This window comes from Sylvia atricapilla, chromosome 5, assembly GCF_009819655.1.
Source record: "Sylvia atricapilla isolate bSylAtr1 chromosome 5, bSylAtr1.pri, whole genome shotgun sequence".
Taxonomy (NCBI): Eukaryota; Metazoa; Chordata; class Aves; order Passeriformes; family Sylviidae; genus Sylvia; species Sylvia atricapilla.
The window spans coordinates 38,566,908-38,583,882 of record NC_089144.1 but is presented as its reverse complement, the minus strand read 5'-3'; the positions used below and the strand labels follow the sequence as shown (position 1 = coordinate 38,583,882).

At 37.9% G+C, this 16,975-nt stretch overlaps 1 protein-coding gene across 3 annotated transcripts in view; it reads right to left on the bottom strand.

The window, feature by feature from the left end:
- The window catches only part of SYT1 (synaptotagmin 1), a 339,396-nt gene that overhangs the window by 77,346 nt on the left and 245,075 nt on the right, over positions 1-16,975 (bottom strand). For all 3 annotated transcript variants that reach the window (XM_066319213.1, XM_066319211.1, XM_066319212.1), the window contains one exon: positions 11,256-11,440. In XM_066319213.1, the coding sequence (XP_066175310.1) occupies positions 11,256-11,440 (185 nt within the window). The remainder of the gene's footprint in view (positions 1-11,255; positions 11,441-16,975) is intronic.

The following is a 16,975-nucleotide window of genomic DNA, read 5'->3' as shown; positions in this document are numbered from 1 at the left end:
ATGAAGGTTCTTTCTATCTGAAGCTTCTACTTGCACAAAGTGCCAAAGTAAGATGTATTCTTTGTTGCAATATAATTTTTCTGCAATTGTGGTTTTTTGTAGGAAACCTACAGCATTTCTTAACAATAGGTTGCTGCTGGAGCACTCTGAAAAGGTAAGAAGGCTAGAGTAGCTATATACAAGTAGCTATATACACAGCTGATAGTGGTTAGGGAAAGAAGAAACATGAAAGCATTAACATTCTCACTCAGCCTTGAACACAGAGGGCCACAAAACAGTTGTGTGGGTTTGGAAAGAAGGAAGATTCATCTCCGAAGTAGAAAATGTTCTTCTCCAGAAGCCAGATCTAAATTCAAAAGGTCAGACTCAAAACTGTATGATACAATTATTTCTCTACCTTTGAAATTAGCTAGAAATTCTGTTGGCAAAGCTCAAATGAAACCAATCCAACAGCTTTGATTTTTGTGAGCTGGGTCTCAGGTAAATATCTGATTGTTAGTGAATGATGGACTCTACTAGGAACATAAATTACATTGTAGCTGGATGAGATTGGTGGGAAAGGTCAGTGATAGAATCACCTGTGAGACTAGAAGACTAGTATTTTTTTTTAACTAAACCCTTTCTATTCAGAACAGCAGAACTGCCTGAAATGCAATTTAGTTTGAGACATTTTATCACTGAGCTCTTGGTTAAGTTCCCTGACTGAAGAACAACATTTTTGTTAGTACAACAAGAAGTGTGACACTTGAAAAGTGATAGGCTCTCTTGCAGACCATACATGGGATTTTCAGAATATGGAGTGACGTGATTATGCCCAACACTCTTGCTTTTGGAAAATGAAAATAAGTTTAAGGTTTTGTGATCATAAAAAAAAGATGTGACTCAATCCATCTGAAGCAACCAGGTTTATTTGAGCCTGGAGACAACAGGAAACAGTAAGTGAGAGTGGGAAGTTAACTCTAAGATCCACTGCTCTGAATCATCCCCGTACGGTCCTAAATGAGGACTCCATGATAAAAGTGTGATATACAGCTCCAGTATATTATTGTTCCTGGGACAAGTACTGGACTTACTGCTTTTCCATCTACTTTTGACCTGGATTTTCTTTGAGAGGAAATATCCTATGGCCATTCCCCAGGGACAAAAGTGAGAATGTAAAACCCCCTTATATTCTAATTTTCAAATAAGAGGAATTTGTAAACAGTCCATCAAGGCAATAGTTGTATATTCATACTTTCTCAGGGAAAACTACATTCTCCTCTGCAAAGCTACTCCCCATGACAGAGCTGTGGGTAGCTCAATGTGAAAAAAGTTCTTATTGTGACTACAGAAAATATATTGGGACACTAACATCTCTCTTGCAAGGGAGTTTTGAAGTGCAGGAAGAAAACACTGTACAGTTAAGAAACTTGTCTTCACAAGTTATGAGTAGCCTACTGCAAAGGTGAAAGTTATTTCCATGAGAGATGGAAAACATTGTACATTACTGACATCAGCTGAGGAGCTGCATGATTCTCCTTGACCTTGACTCAGAAACACTGAGCCACTAAGAAAAAGCACTAGGAAAGAAAGAATGTTTGAATATGGACAAGTTTGCGGCACTGTGGGAGGAAAAAAAAAGACAAATTATCTCTACAGCAGTCTCTAAATAATAGTTTTTACTGTTAAGAGAGGAATTTGCTTTCAAACTAGAGGCTAATGCTTCAGGAAGAAGCTGAGTAAAAATGAAGCACCAAAGTTTCTCATGTTTGATTTAACTACTGAGTTTCAAAGAGGTAAAAGAATTGGTTTGCTTCAAAGTACTTGAAACACCCCACAGGGATTTTAATTTTGTACTGATATTCTCTGAAAGATCAATATTTAATGGAATACTACTACAACCCTCCATTTACAGCATACTACATCACACTGTATTGAATCTTAGTGTTGCATTGCTACAATCAATTAAAATAAGGAGCTATATTTTATTTGTTTTAAAAACAATAAAATATTTTTAATTATAAGCAAGTTTTTTCATCAAGCCTTTTCAACTGATAAACTATAACCAGAAAGACTGGATTTAGATGCAAAGGAATGTAAGCCTTGTCTTCTCTAACATTTTCTTTAGCTTCATGACATTTTAAATGTATTTCTATGAAATATGTAAAATAGAAATGCATAATTGCATTGTGTTGGAGACTGGATTTATCTTTTCTAATTTGAGATGACCATGAATTTTACTCAAGTAGTTTCTTCATTTCTGCATTACATACAACTGTGAAACATCTATGTCCTCTCAAATGTGTATAACTATCTCAAAAATAGGCTTGTATGTAAGCAGGCATAGGAATGTACCAAGAAAGTGTTAATCCAGTACAAACATTTCAAGGTGATAAATCTGTGTCTACTGAAATCAGAACCATTACTCTGCAGTGGTTCTTACAGCAAAAAGAGCTAAATTACAGCAATTTGAGATCCACCGTTCAATCTGCTGGTTTCCTCTTCACTTACATAGTGTTATTAACAGTGGTTTTGCAGCCTCTTCTTTTCTTCTGAGTTGTTAAAGAAAATGCTTAATTTTCAATTCTTTTGAAACTCCACACCCTGTAGTGGGTTTTTACACTTCCTGGATTTTTCCTCCTCTCATTCCCCTAGCTGACAAAAGCCTCTCTCTGGTGACACTGCATCCTGAACACTGCAAACACCCCTTGTTTTCAGCTCAGTTCTACCAAACCCCCTGCACCTTGTCACTAGGTTTGCCCCACTACCATCAACCACAACCAAGATTCTAGGGCTTAAAATAACTATAATCCCACCTCAAACTATGTGTAGAAACTGAGAGGGTCTGCAAGGGCAGTTTTGCTCTGCTGGTTGCCTCCAGACACCACGTGTGCAGAAGCTTCAGGAAAGCAAAGAGACTCATGTAACAAAGCTGCTGGGGCAGCAAGCCTCTGTACTGAGAGGCAGAGGCCACGATCATGACTGAGTCACATCTTGTTAATGGCTAGATTATGTTGTAAACCATTTAAAATGCAGTGTCTTTCACTTTTGTATATAAAGAAATGCTTTCATTAACGGAGTTTTAGGGTTCCTCCTGTTCATCGGGTGGCTTACACCCTCACTTCTAAGGAAACAAATTACCATTAAGCAAGAAGGAAAGACATTGGGAAGCAAAACAAACACTGACTGCAGCCTGTAAGTTTGTTAGCTGCATGATGCATGCTGCTGTCCCGATTTCCATCTCCACCTGCCCCTCCATCATTTCTTTCGGAATGGTGAAGGAAATATTGTTTTAATGTTTGCCCAGTCCTCAGGCTTGTACAATGCCTGGTGAGCTGAAAAAAGAAAACAATAAGATTTTGTAGCAAGAATGTTCTGTGCCACGTCCAACAATGAATTTATTGGAAAGGCAATTTTTCCTCCACAAATAGAAATTATTGCTTTTCCATTCATTAACAGTGGTGCACCTCTTATCAATATCTTTTCCATTCAAGAACACGCTAATTCTGATCTGGCCAATTTTTATCCCAAGGGAAAACAAAAGCCTTTAAAAATCCCTGTCTGGTTCCCTATCACAAAGCAGACAAGCCTGCAATTGTAACATGTTCTCTATCAGAGTCCCTCAGAAGGAGAAGCAACATTTCATTCATTCAGCATCTGCTTTCTCTCCATGAGTTAATTTAAAGAGCATGTTGTGCCTGTGTTTCCAGTGGCTGTGCCAGGCTTTGGTCATTGTGAAATCTACTTTGCCACTACTGCTGTAAGAATGTTGGCCTCACATACCAGCAGTGGGCCATACTGATGCACACAATGAGAAAAAAACCCTGCTGGGTTCAGCATGCGATGCCTTGACTTGCTTGATTACTTTCTTGCTTGTTATCCAGCTTTTAAATGGTCTTGGGTTATTCTTTCTTTAGGAGCTCTATGACATGAGGTCATCATGTTCAGCTTAACAGCTTGCTGTATTGTTTGAGTACTAAAATACCAACTTAATCTGGTGCAACAGAAAAATACAGAAAATGCTGAAGGTGTTCAGTGTAAAATATGAATACATTCATTTAAGTAGGTGCTGTTAAGCTCATAAATCTACATGGTTTTGATGTTTTAGAAACACCTATAGCCAGTGTTTATGGGCTGAAAAAAAAGATGAATCTGATCTTAACCTGGAAGCCTATTTTGGAAGTTCATCCTCTGGGTCAGGGCTCTGCTTTGAAAGCAGGGCCCATGTGTGTGTACTAAAAGTAGCAGGCACTCCTGCAAGCACGCTGCCGTGCTCTGCCCCCACCTGCCATATGGCAGGCAGAGCCTGCTTGCACTGAGCAGCAGGCTGTGAGTGGGAGGCAGCTCTAGGCTGCTTGGCCAGTGCATGCTGCTCCATCAATTGTTCTTCATCCTCCCCAAATGAATGGCAGTGGGCCAGATGGAAGAGTGCTTTGGGACAGAGCTGGCTCCTTGACCTGGGAGGACCACTCAGAGTACTACATTTATTTCTGTTTGAAAAATCTGTCATACTATATAATTAGGACTACATGAGTTTGATAGTGAAAATTAACCTAAATAAAGCCAGACATCATTCACTGAGTGCCACTTTGATCTATGGAGAAAAAGCTGGCACAGGAATGTTCTACTGGCTTAGGTCCTTAAAAAAAGGTAAGATAATCCTCTGACCATCTTCTAAATAGGACTTTATGAAGTACCTGATATTCTCATGTTTGAAGGCTGTTTGCTATCCATATTTATTATCTGTCAATTTGTAAAGAGTAATTCCCCTTGCTTAAAAAGAAAACAATTAAATATTCCCAAATATTTAGTTTTTATTTTTATTTTTAAAAAATGTATACCTCACTAATATGAACGGCTGTTCTTGTTGTAGATTATGCATTCTCACTAACTTCAGACATAATGTAGGAGTTAAGCTCTCCATACGGTCTGTGGTTATAGTAAATGTCGTGAGAGTCTGATTCGTCACTTAATTTAAGGACTAATTGCATACTTCCTAAATGCCACTCCATTAGGAACTTGCAGACTCTGGTCTTGGATAAAGAACTCAAAATTTGATCTGTTAATCAAGAAAATACAAAATAATCCTTGAAAATGGAAGCTTCCAGTAGTAAGACCTTCCATATAGAAAACAAGATATGTAAGAGAAGTAGAATCTGCATCTTTCTATCACCCTAACAGTACAAAAGGTTACAACAGAAGTAACTAATTATTACTTTACAGAAAAAAATAGTTTAACAAAGGAGGAAAACAAACTCAGGAAGCAAAAAAAGCTCCCATGTTTTCTTGGAAGTGACTGAGAGGAAGAGACAGGACGCAAAAAAGTCTACTCTTGTGTCTCAGAGCTACTGCTGCCATATTTTCAGGCTTCTGAAGTCTAATATAAATCTAAATTTCGAAAGAGTTTTACAGGAAACCTATTTGTAGAACACAAACACTCATCTATAATGTTTTATCTCCATAAATGTTACTCACATATTTCAGGAAGTTTTATGCACATTGCACAGTTGTCTTTGAGGCAGGTGAAAAAGCAGGACAACTGGTCAAGGCTGAGATTGAATTAATGTACAAACAAGACTCAGCCAATCCATTTTGACTGCCACAGTAAACTTATTTGGCCTGTTTTCTAAGAAGAGCCGTCCTCATTTTTTCTGAATAACCCTCTCCCATGTAGTGGCTTTGCAGCACATCATCTTTCTGAGTGTGAATTAGGATGTCTCAGTGCACTGTGGATAAGCCACAGTGAGCATTAATGCCACCACAGGCTGAAGATGACAATAAATGGAAACTGGCATGCTGACACCAAGATAGGTAGCACTGTGGAATAAATTCACTCACTATTCTCTAGGCATTCAACTGGGAAAAAAAAAACAAGCACATAACCAAACATTGCATAAGAAAAGACCACTGCCAGCAACAGAGCTTCTGCTCCTCAGAAAGTTCCTCTTGGATTTTCTTCTGTCAAAAAAGGCTTGAGTTGCTTCAAATGAAACCCAGGCTCTCTAGATGACAGTGTGGATTATCTTGACTTCATCTGGGCTATTGTCTTCATGCTGACAGGTCAATGAACTCCAAAATATTTTAGGACACCTGACACTAAAAATCTTGTTCTGTCAGTATTTTCATCTACATGAGGGCAAGGACATTTGATGTTCAACAGCTAGAATCATAGGATGAATCAATCTAAAAAAACATAAATTATATGTTGAAGTTTGGCTGGGTGCAATTGCAGCTCTCACTGTCATGTCACTTTATTACACCAGCTACTCAGAAAGGAATATTAATCAGAATATTCTGATTAAGTTAGTGCATAACGCCAATGTAAAAGGAAGGCCTATATAAAGAAAAAACAAACATACAGAGGAATCAGGTGGCTGCCTGAAGGACACAGTAAGTCAGTAGCAGAGCCAAGAAGATACTACTCATACTCCAGGCTGCAGTATATGCACATAATACCAAATCTCGTGTTTTACCTAACACACATACTATAAGCCAAAAATTCTTCCCTAGTTACTGTGTTTTAGCCTGATACGATGAGAAAGGGCTGAACTATTAAATCTCATTTTCTACAAATGCTTTGTGACCTAATAAAATGTTCAAACCACAACAATTATTCTCCAAGTAATAGGGCTAAAATTTTAGTAAGTTCTCAGTGCTGCTGTTCATGACTGAAATGATTATGTGTATCTCTTTTCTTAGCCCACAGGCTGAGCTTAATAAAGAATTTTGCTGTACCAATGCATTAATAAATCTGAAGCTATTACACCATCTCTGAAGCAGAGTTTTCAGGGCCTTTTTTTTCCCCTCAAAAAAAAAGGTAGTGGGACTCATCAGGGGCATTAGTAGAGACTGAAAGTTAAAAAGATGAAAACCATGATGGGAAGATCTCACAAAAATACTAGTGCCAGTTGTCACAAGGTTGCACTAACAGAAATCTGTACTAAGACCACTTAAAAAACTTCGTTATGGAACACTAAGAATTTAATGCCTGAGCACTGTACTGAGATGATGTGAGAGCCCATAGCAAGTTTCATGAGACAGCAGTCATTTTAGCAACACTTAGAAACGAAGACATTAAAAATACACATTGCTTCTGTCTACTTTTGATATGGTGACATTTATACAGAAAGGAAATATAATTAGCAAGTTATTTTTATGTGCCGATCAATTTTAAACTTGAGCTTTCTGGTACAGCTTGATATAATATTTAAATCATAGAAAGAATGACAACCTCTTTTCTTCCACCCTCCTTCAGCCTCCCCCCAAATATACATCCAACCAAAAAATACCCAATCAATTTAGTTCAGCCTCTTGATGTGTGTATCAAAGCTACTACATGTCCATCTCTGCTAAGGAGACAGAGCTGTCAGGAGACTATGCATGAGAGCTTAAGTCTAGGTGCGTCCAAATAGCAAAATAAACCTACCGCCAGTGACAATCCAGAACAGTCATGAGACACAACATAGACAAGGAGGACATAGGAGGAAGAAATAAAAATTAAAACATCCACACACAAACATTAGAAAAAAACATGGAGAAATGACCTTTTTTACAGTTGTTACATTCATCAACAATTTTACCTTCCCTAGAAGGAATTTAATTCTCCCAGTGGCCTGTGGTGGAGCTGTATACTCGAAAAACTAAGCCTTGCCTGCAACTGAAACAGGGCTCAAGACCAAAAACCTAATCTTATTTTCAATTCATCTCCCATTCTACCTCATTTTAGCTACATTTTTTGATAGTCTTCATATAAAGACAGTTTCTCTTTTGAAGTTGTGTTCAGGGAAGTGGATATTTTGAAGCACAAATATTCCAAAAGAGACAGAAAATTGATTCCCTTTTTTTCAGTATCTAGCTATCATGTGTGAGCTGACTGTGTCTCTGTGTCAAAAGGATCTTCAACTATGCTAAGTTACATGGCTCTATAATGATTTGGCATGAATGGACATGAATAAAAGTAGGTCAGAAGTTCTCCTCAACAAAAAAAATCCAGACTAAGACTAAAATTATATTTCTAGGAGTTGTTGCTTTCAATTTACCAAAGGGCACTCTCTTTCAGCTTCATGTGCCTAGGGAACTAAGATCCTGCAAGATGCCACATCACTAGCAACTGCTATTATGCACTCTTAGCTGAAGGCAGAAGTAATTAGCACTTGCAGGTTCAGGTCTAACAATGACTGAAGTAGGTTTTTTACTTTTTGACAACATTAATACTGTATGTTGCCCTTTATAATGGCATTAGATCTACATCTTACTCTTCAATTACTTTTTTTAACTATTTGCTTCTTTGAAGAGCTAAAAGGCATTCTTATTATTCTCCTTTCTGTTATATGCCAGAGCCTCTAAAGTGCTTCAATTATCTTAACTGAAATACGCTACATTTAGCATTGCCTTGAGTTCAGCTAGCTACATTAAAACCTGCACTGGTAAGTCAAGATTAACTGTTACAATAAAAAATACATCATAGAGAAAAACATGACAGCCAAAATGTTGCATTAGGAATCAAGTTGACCAAAGTTACTGAATGCCAAAGACTTAAAATCTGCACACTGTCAGACTGCTAGAAATTAATTTAAGGTGCTAATTTAAGAATCTTTTAGCCTGGATTTGAAATCCCAGACAGTGAGGAGAGGTGGCTGGAGAGTTGGTGATCTACTTATTAGTGGTGTGACATTTACATCAACCGTGAATCTACCTTCCTTAGGTTCAACTGTGCAAAACAAAACCTGTTAGTTAAATCCCAAAATATTCAGGAAAATGTAGGTTTAAATAGCTATACCGAGTATTTTGAATGGAATCATCTTAAAATATCTATCTGTGCAAACTTTCAAGGTCTGGGCTCTTTTTGTAGAGAAAAAATGCAGGATTCAGCTTTTTATCCAATTTTCCCATTAAAAAGATACAAATGCAACTAATATTAATAAAATAATGTGATTTTGCATTTTTAATACTTATTTTCCAAGAATCCATGGTCATTTATCCAGGTCCTAATGAATATAATTAAAAACACTTAATAATACATTGTAAATACAACAACGGCCTTACATGATATGGAACAAATTCCACATAAATATCAATCAACAAATTGCACATTATTTATCCTGTGACAAAGTATTAGGTTTGTTATCATTAGCAGGACATAACAAAGTTCTCAAGAAATTTTTTCATCAGCATAATCAAAGCAGTTCTAACAAAGTATTCTGGGTTTAATGGGAGGAGCTACCTAACAGCAGCCTAGAACAACCCAACAACTGGTTATCTAATTTTTCATACATTGACAGGGAACTATCTCACAATTTCTTAGTATTAATACCTCAGAACAAAGTCTGTAAATCAAATACAGGGATGAATGCTAAATCAAAGTGCATTAAGGAGTCTGTTTCACATTCATCATAAGGAGAAAAAAAAACCAGCATAATATCTTCTTCAAGGGAGAACCCAAAATTTCTGCTCTGATGTGTTTTGAGCTCAGTCTCACTAATCCTTCTAACCTTGGAATACTTCCATCTACATAAGTGATCTTGTGTACTGAGAATGGTTTTTTCAGGTGTGAAATTGTCTTGTGTTGGTGTCACACATTCCAGTACACCATTGCAGCGTTGTATCTCATGGAGCTTTGTATCTCCAGGAGAAACCAAGGCTAAAACTGCGCAGTGCAGTATCCAAAGCACTCCACGTGCAATGGGGATGTAAGGGTCTCCAGCATTTGTTCTTTGTCCTCTTGTCTCTGAAACTGAAACTAGAAATAGCTTGGATAGCTCTACACTTATCCATTATTTTCCTCCCCTTACCTGAGCTCCTTTCTGACTCCTCTCACGTGACCTATTGCAGCTGGTCATCAGACTTGTAAGGCCGCCTTACCCACTCTCCCGATCTCATTTTTCCCCTACTATATCCTACATGTCTGGAAAAGCACACTAACCTGTTCCAGGACTCTTAAGACTGGTTGATGAGCCACACTGGTGGCTGTTCCATCACTCAGCAATGGCATTTCACCACTTGTTCTGGACTGGTCCATGTGCCCCTTTAATTAGCATGCTATGAGATTCTCTTCTTGGATCTTGTCCCTGACCAGCTGGCTTTGGTTCTGGGGTTCCCAGCTTTGACTTGTATTTCTGATCAACCTGCTTCAGCTCAGCTTTCTCCTATGCTAGATCCCAACTTGTGGAATCATCTTCTTATTCCTGAACATGTTTTTATCCTCTCTTTTTGACTGGGTAATCATTCCTGTATTGGTCTAGCACAACTTCCCCAGCAGTCTTGGGAACACAAATTTGATTATGCGGTATCTTTAAAGTTATTTTCTCATACTTATGAGGGTTTGCAAAGCAATTCTCTAAATTTCTTCGGTCCTTCCTTTTCAAAAAATCTAGCCCCTTGTCTTCTTAGCTTAAGAAATCTCTCAGCTTTGAGGACAAACAGATACTTTGTGTTTATTTCCTCATTCTGCTGCTTGTCCCCAACAGCTTGCTCCAGGAAGGGCATTACTAAAATCCTGTGAATAAAAACCTTTTTTTTTTTTCTTTCAGGAAGGTATTAGTCAATCTGTGTCCCGTAGTATTAAGCCTTGCAACCTCTGCTTTTCTTCCACCAGGCAGATCTGAAGGACAAGCTTTTCTGCCCTTATGAAAATGATGATGCTCTCAAAGGGCATTATATTAATCTTCTTCTCCAAGTTACTCAGTTGCCTTACAGCTCCAAGTATAGTCTGTCATGTTTAATCTTCTCCTCTCTAACACAGAATGAATTCTCCAAACATCACTGTGCTGAATGTCCCTGTGGTTTTCTTTTTTCATTATTTCCCCTTGTTTCTGACTCTCATTTTGGCCTCTATACTATTGTTTTCTTCTCAGCTGAACTTCCGTGTAAAAAGAAATTTAGAGTTCACAACTACTTTTATTTATCATGTAATCTCAGAAATACCATTAGTAAGATTTACAAACACTGTACCGGGTCTTGAAAAAAGTACAGTAAAAATTGCACACAGTTGCTCCATTTTTGAAGCAAGCAGGATACCCATGATAAACTCTCCCCTTAAGGATGAGTCATTATATGCCTGCTCATGATTTTTTAGCAGAGCAGGGAAACTAGCTAGCTGCTTCATCAGTGATGCCACACCCAGGTTCATCCCTTGTGATACCACTGAGAAGATGCTGTCAATCAGTCCAGTCTTCACAGAGCCACTACTGAGACAACAAGCACAGCTTTTTCTAGACACATCAAACAGAAACCTTCAAATGCAACCCAGAAGTTCAAGAAACGGAGAGGTACTTTACCTGGTCTTTCATGCTTTTCCCTAAATCTTTAACATCTTTCATGTTAATAGCATTCTTCCCTCCCTTCTCCTTTCCCTTCTTCTTGTTCTTCTTTTTGAACAAGCATTTCTTACAGAGACAAAAGCAGCAGGTGAGGATTAATAGGACTGCAACTATGGCTATGGCTATTAAGGCCCAAGGTGGCACTGGAAGAAAAAGACACACACACAAAAAGAAGGTGGTAAACTGTTAGTTGGGTTAAATTTAGAAACAAGCACATTTCTCTCACAGCTAAGCCTTTTTCAATGAAAATGCCCTGCAGAAATACCTGAGATGCTTTCTAAAATATCATGTCATCATTTATATACTTCTCCCAACTGTGCATTTGCCCATACAATGCTAATTTAATACATCTATCTATATACAAGCCTGGTGACACATATCAAACTCACTTGCAGCTATTTTGAGTCACCAACCATCTGAATACAGTATATCCAAAATATTTACACTATGCAATCTGTAAAATGCTCGGCACATTTAAGCAATTACTCGTTTCTTTCTTTAATCATCTCCCCAACCCACCTGGCATTGTGGCTGAATCGGGTGGAACTGACTGGAAATTTCCCTTTCCTGGAATGGTATCTGATCCAAGCAGTCAGTTCTAATGAATAGCCCTTTTCCTCTGCCCACTGCTGCACTTGACAGATTCACAGATTCCTTGCAATAGCTGCAGGTCAAGGTCACCAGTGAAGACTGGCCAAGGACAAAGGGCTGTCCAATCCACCAGCATTTATCCTATTTGGCATCTTGCCCTTAACACTAGCAAAGTTTCAGCACACAGCTATATTCTCACCTACACTCTTCCTATAAACAAAAGATTGTGTTACATCTTTTCATTAAGTTCAGAATGCAGGACATGGCTGAAGCATGAATAAATAAGAGAGAACACTTACTTGCATAAAATGCTCTTATTAAAGATCAGAATTTTTGGAAAAAAGCAATTCAGATGACACTTAAACACAAGTACTCCAGAAGGCAATTATCTTCACACAAATCAGCTTTAATGACCACTGATTCCCACATTTAAACAGAACACCTGACAAAATTTTTAATCTTGCAAACTGTCATTTTCTAAAAATCTTGAAATGCACTCAGTTGGTCTGCAAGATACTCAGTGCATTACCTAAAGGTCTCTAATATGATACAGAGCTACAGAGCAAAGCCAAAAAGCGAATCAAATTTGACATGTTGACGTCAGTGAATCACAAAAGGGAATGGACAGTATAAATAGAGAAAATTAATTGCCTAAGGAGCTAAGAGGAGTGCAAGACGTAGTCACTGGAATTTCCACTACAAATTACCAGTTTAGGAAGACGACGGAGCATCTACACCCTCCTTACTCTATATTTAATGAACATCTTTTCAAACTTTTATTCAAACGACCCTAACAGCAGATAAAAATGCAGGAGAATAGTTAAACAATAATTTCTGTAATATTTTTGTGCCTCCAATTGTTCATTAAATACAACTGCTATAAAAGGAAAGTTGCACCATATGTAGAACAAATGAGAACTGATTACTAAACAAATGAATGGTAAAAGACAAATGGTGAACAGATTAACAGCTGTTTACGGGATGTGTTTTATGAAGTCAGCAGCAGCAATTCTGCTGTTAAAGTTGCACTTATCAAAACTTATAATCTGTATTTCATGCATTAGTACCTAATTTTGTCTTCAAATCTAATGTAGTACCATTTTATAGTACAACTGACTCTTCCACATTGTTTTCACCCAGCGCCCAGAAATTTCACCCAGAAATGTAAACCCATGATCTTTCGCAAGAACTGTGCTCTACTCAAATTCTAAACTTCACATGTGTACTCAGTCTGTTAGACACTTAGCACCTGAAACAGCATTTATAAAACACTGTATCTAGGATAATCCACAGGAGTTATGCCAAAAGGAAATGAATGGTGTGCCCAAACTTATCAGCTTTTTGTTTCACTGATTTGTCAGCAGTCCCTGAAGCATGAATATGGGGAGCAGCAAGATAATGGGATGAGGTTCTGCAGCAAGATGCCACTCTGTGACGTAAGAGAAGAGGAACACATCAAGTCAACTGTGAGAATCAATGGGTTGAGGAGACACGGAATGTAGGCATTAATAGGATAAACACATATGCATCCTGCAGATGTAAAAGCTTGTGTAGGTAGTGAATTCAAGCGCCTTTGTGCTCAAAGTGCTGTACCAGGTGGTATTCTGGCACTGCTGCCTTGGTTCTCTGGAGCTTGAGCAATGTAGGGTACCTTGGAAAACATTTGAAACACTTGTAGATACCTCAGCTTTTTTTTTTTTTTTTACAATGTATTGTCTGCTCTCATCTGTTTGTAATTTAATTTCACCCAATAGCTCTTGTGATGCAATTAAATGATCATTGAATTAATATCTGGGACACCAAGAGTTATACAGAATTCTTTACTTATCTCCTTGGATAAAATATGCTTCCTTTTTATATTAAACAAAGCATAAGTACTAAAGTAAAAAAAATTGGGGCGGCACAAAATCTGGACATTTCCAAAATTCCTGCAAAAATCAAGCTTGAAAAACCAAAAAGGAATGGATTGTTTTTCCCAATAGAAGTGTATTATCTCTATCAGGGAAATGGCTCATTTGAACATCGTTGCCAACAGAGATGGCCCAATCAATGCAGGTAAATAATAGATTTAAGACAAGTGAAACACACTGCTATCACTGGCTTTGAAGAGATGTTTGTTTCCTTTCAAAAGTATGATCCAAACATTTTAAAATGTTTAAAATCACTTTACATAATATTGACAAAATTTTCCAGAATTACTTAAGACTTTGAGAGTTTTTCTACCTGTGCTCCCCAATTTATGATGCTGCCAGAGGAGCCTTAAATTGGGAAAAAGATAGGGTTTCAAAAGCTACTTTTCTATAAAGTCATCTCCAGGTGGACAGACTGAAGTCACTAGCTAATTTGGAAGAGTCAAGTCTGCAGCCTTTTATTTTTCAGGCTGCTGTTTACCAATTGTGACTAGTATCCATAAAAATCTTATCAACAGCACAAGAAATTTTTGTTTATGCAGTGGCTCATTTTGAAGATCCATATTGATTAATTTCAGTTGGACTTTACCCATGCTTATACCAAATTTTCAAAGAATTATATTTTACCAGTGGATAACATTGGGAACCTACATTTTGAAGGTTCATATTATACCAGGTTGACCAGGCTCAGCAATTTGAAACCTCAGGAGGTCTCTGGACATGAACCACTGAACAAAAGACCTCTGTGGCAGATGAAGCAGGGTGGGTGACTTGGAAAATGCACATCTTGACCCAGGGATCAAGGTGTCAGGCAGCCAGAAGCTTCTTGTACAACTTGTCTTACCAACTACCTGCACAAGGGGGTGCTTTGAAACAAGCAATACTTACTCACCCAACCAAGCAAAAGCTATTGGTTTAGGGATAATTAATATGTGTGTAAAGTTTCTGTTTTTTCAGTGCTATTTTCTTTGTTCTACTCCTCTGGGAAAATACAGAATACTTATTTTGAAGAAGCTGTCATGAATGTCTACGTGATTTGGTGATTCTACAAAGCTCTTAAAGACAAATCTATAAGAGGGGATTTGCTGAGTAGCAGTTAGTAAATAAGGTCTTGAATTAGTGTTATTGATCCAGTCCAGAGTATGCTCTAGGACTTTAGTCAGAAATGCAGGAATGAAGCCTGTTTGTAAAAGGAGAGTGTAGAGAAAGAGAAACACATGGCTTACTCCTGGGCAATAGCAGGGCACTGAAAGGTGTAAGCTCTAGGAATGTGTCAAATCAAGGCATTTTGGGTACCAATTTTGCATACCTCACTCATGCTGAACATCAGTCAGACATGGATGCAACTAAATGTGAGCTCTCTTATCCCTCTCTGCTGCTTCCTCCCACTAATGACAGCCAGAGCTGTGTCCATATTGTGGGTCATTTGATGCACTTGATACGTTTCACAAATAAAGGAACTATGAAGCTCTTGGATTATCATTTTAGTTTGGGCTTAGGAGTTTGTTTACAAGGCTTATCTCCAGACCATACCTGGAGATGATGCATGTACTCATGCTCTGCAGTGATCTGTGAGGGCACAATGGACTGAGTGAGAATATTTGACCCCAGAGGTCACCTAGTCATGCTCCAACTGCAAAAGGCAATTAGCTCATTACAGCAAACCTAATCCAAAGCACTGCCCCTACAAACCTCGAGTTCTCAGGACTTACTGTTTCATTTCACTGATTTGCTTCTACTGAGCTCCACTAGGTACAGCTTGTGTCCCAACCTGTCATTAAATTTTGGTCCTTTGAGCATGCTAGATTCAAAGGGAAGGATGTATCACTGAGTTATTAAATTTAAGAGCTACAAATTTTGTCCTTTATATAAAGACATCCCTACTTGGCTTTACACAAAATACTTGGAGAGGTACAGGCCTTGAGTCTAAAACTGACATTACCGTTAGATGACCTAAAATTATCAAATGCCTTGGAGGATATTTGACTGTAGAGGAAAAACTTTAAGGGGGAAGTCACAAAGTGTGTAACAGCACGAAAGTGCTGCAGTCTGGAAAAGAGAATAAAATCCTTAATCCTAATGATTTCCTTCTCTTTCTGAGTGCAATGTCAGAGGAAACTTTACTAACTTGAAACACAAATAAAGGGAAGGTCAATGAAGAACTGAAGAGAAGAGCTGAATTAAAAAAAGGAAGGCTCCCATACCAAAAATACTGCTCATCAAAAACTCCCAATTAACTATTAAGCAACCCCATTTAAACTGTGACAGCAAAGGACTACCAGATGATGGCAGCTTCCATATCATTCTGCAAAAGAAGCCCATAGCATGTTGGAATTGATAAATACTAATAATCTATGTTTCAGAGGGGGTATGATGCTTAACAGGAAACTGCAACTGCCAAATACCTGTATGTGAAGCACATTGCTGTAATCTAAAGCTCTGGTAGCTTGAACATGGGTGCACTGGCAGTTTTGGTTTATTAAACCATAGTTTTATCTTAGCTTTTTGCACTTACAGGTTCTAATCAGGGAGAAAATTCTATATACAGCCATATTCAGACTTTCTGTATAGAAATTCCCCAGGGACCCTGTTCTTGAAATCTATTTGACATTCATCAGAAGTTACTTATAGAAAATGTCCTGAAAGCAAGGACCCAGATAAAAGATACCACTACCATAGCAGAAGGAATAAAAGGTGATCAATGCAAAGAAAAGAAAATGCTGATACATGGTAAAGTGACTCATGAAAGACAAAACCTGAAAATACATACTTGTGTATACTGATGATTTAATACTAGCATTCAGGCTTATACAGCTACATTTCCACCCCAGACACTCTAATGTGTGACCTCTTGTTTTAATAGCATGCTTGCAAAATACTATTTTTACTTTCTTACACTTACTGCAATTTTTTTTTCTGGTTAAATTTCATGCTGCTACCATTGTCCCACCACTAGAAAGAACCATTACTAAATAACTTAATGAATGCACTCATGCTTGTATTTCTCCCCTTTATTTTTTGAGCATGTGCAGTTGCGTAAGATTGTCTCCATGAATAGTTTATGGAAGTTACTGAAGCCTTAACTCTGCTAAAAGAGGTATGTTCTGACAGTGAAAGATCCCCACAAAAAATAACAGTCCATGGAAGTGCACTGATCAGATGAGCTCACTGACTGAA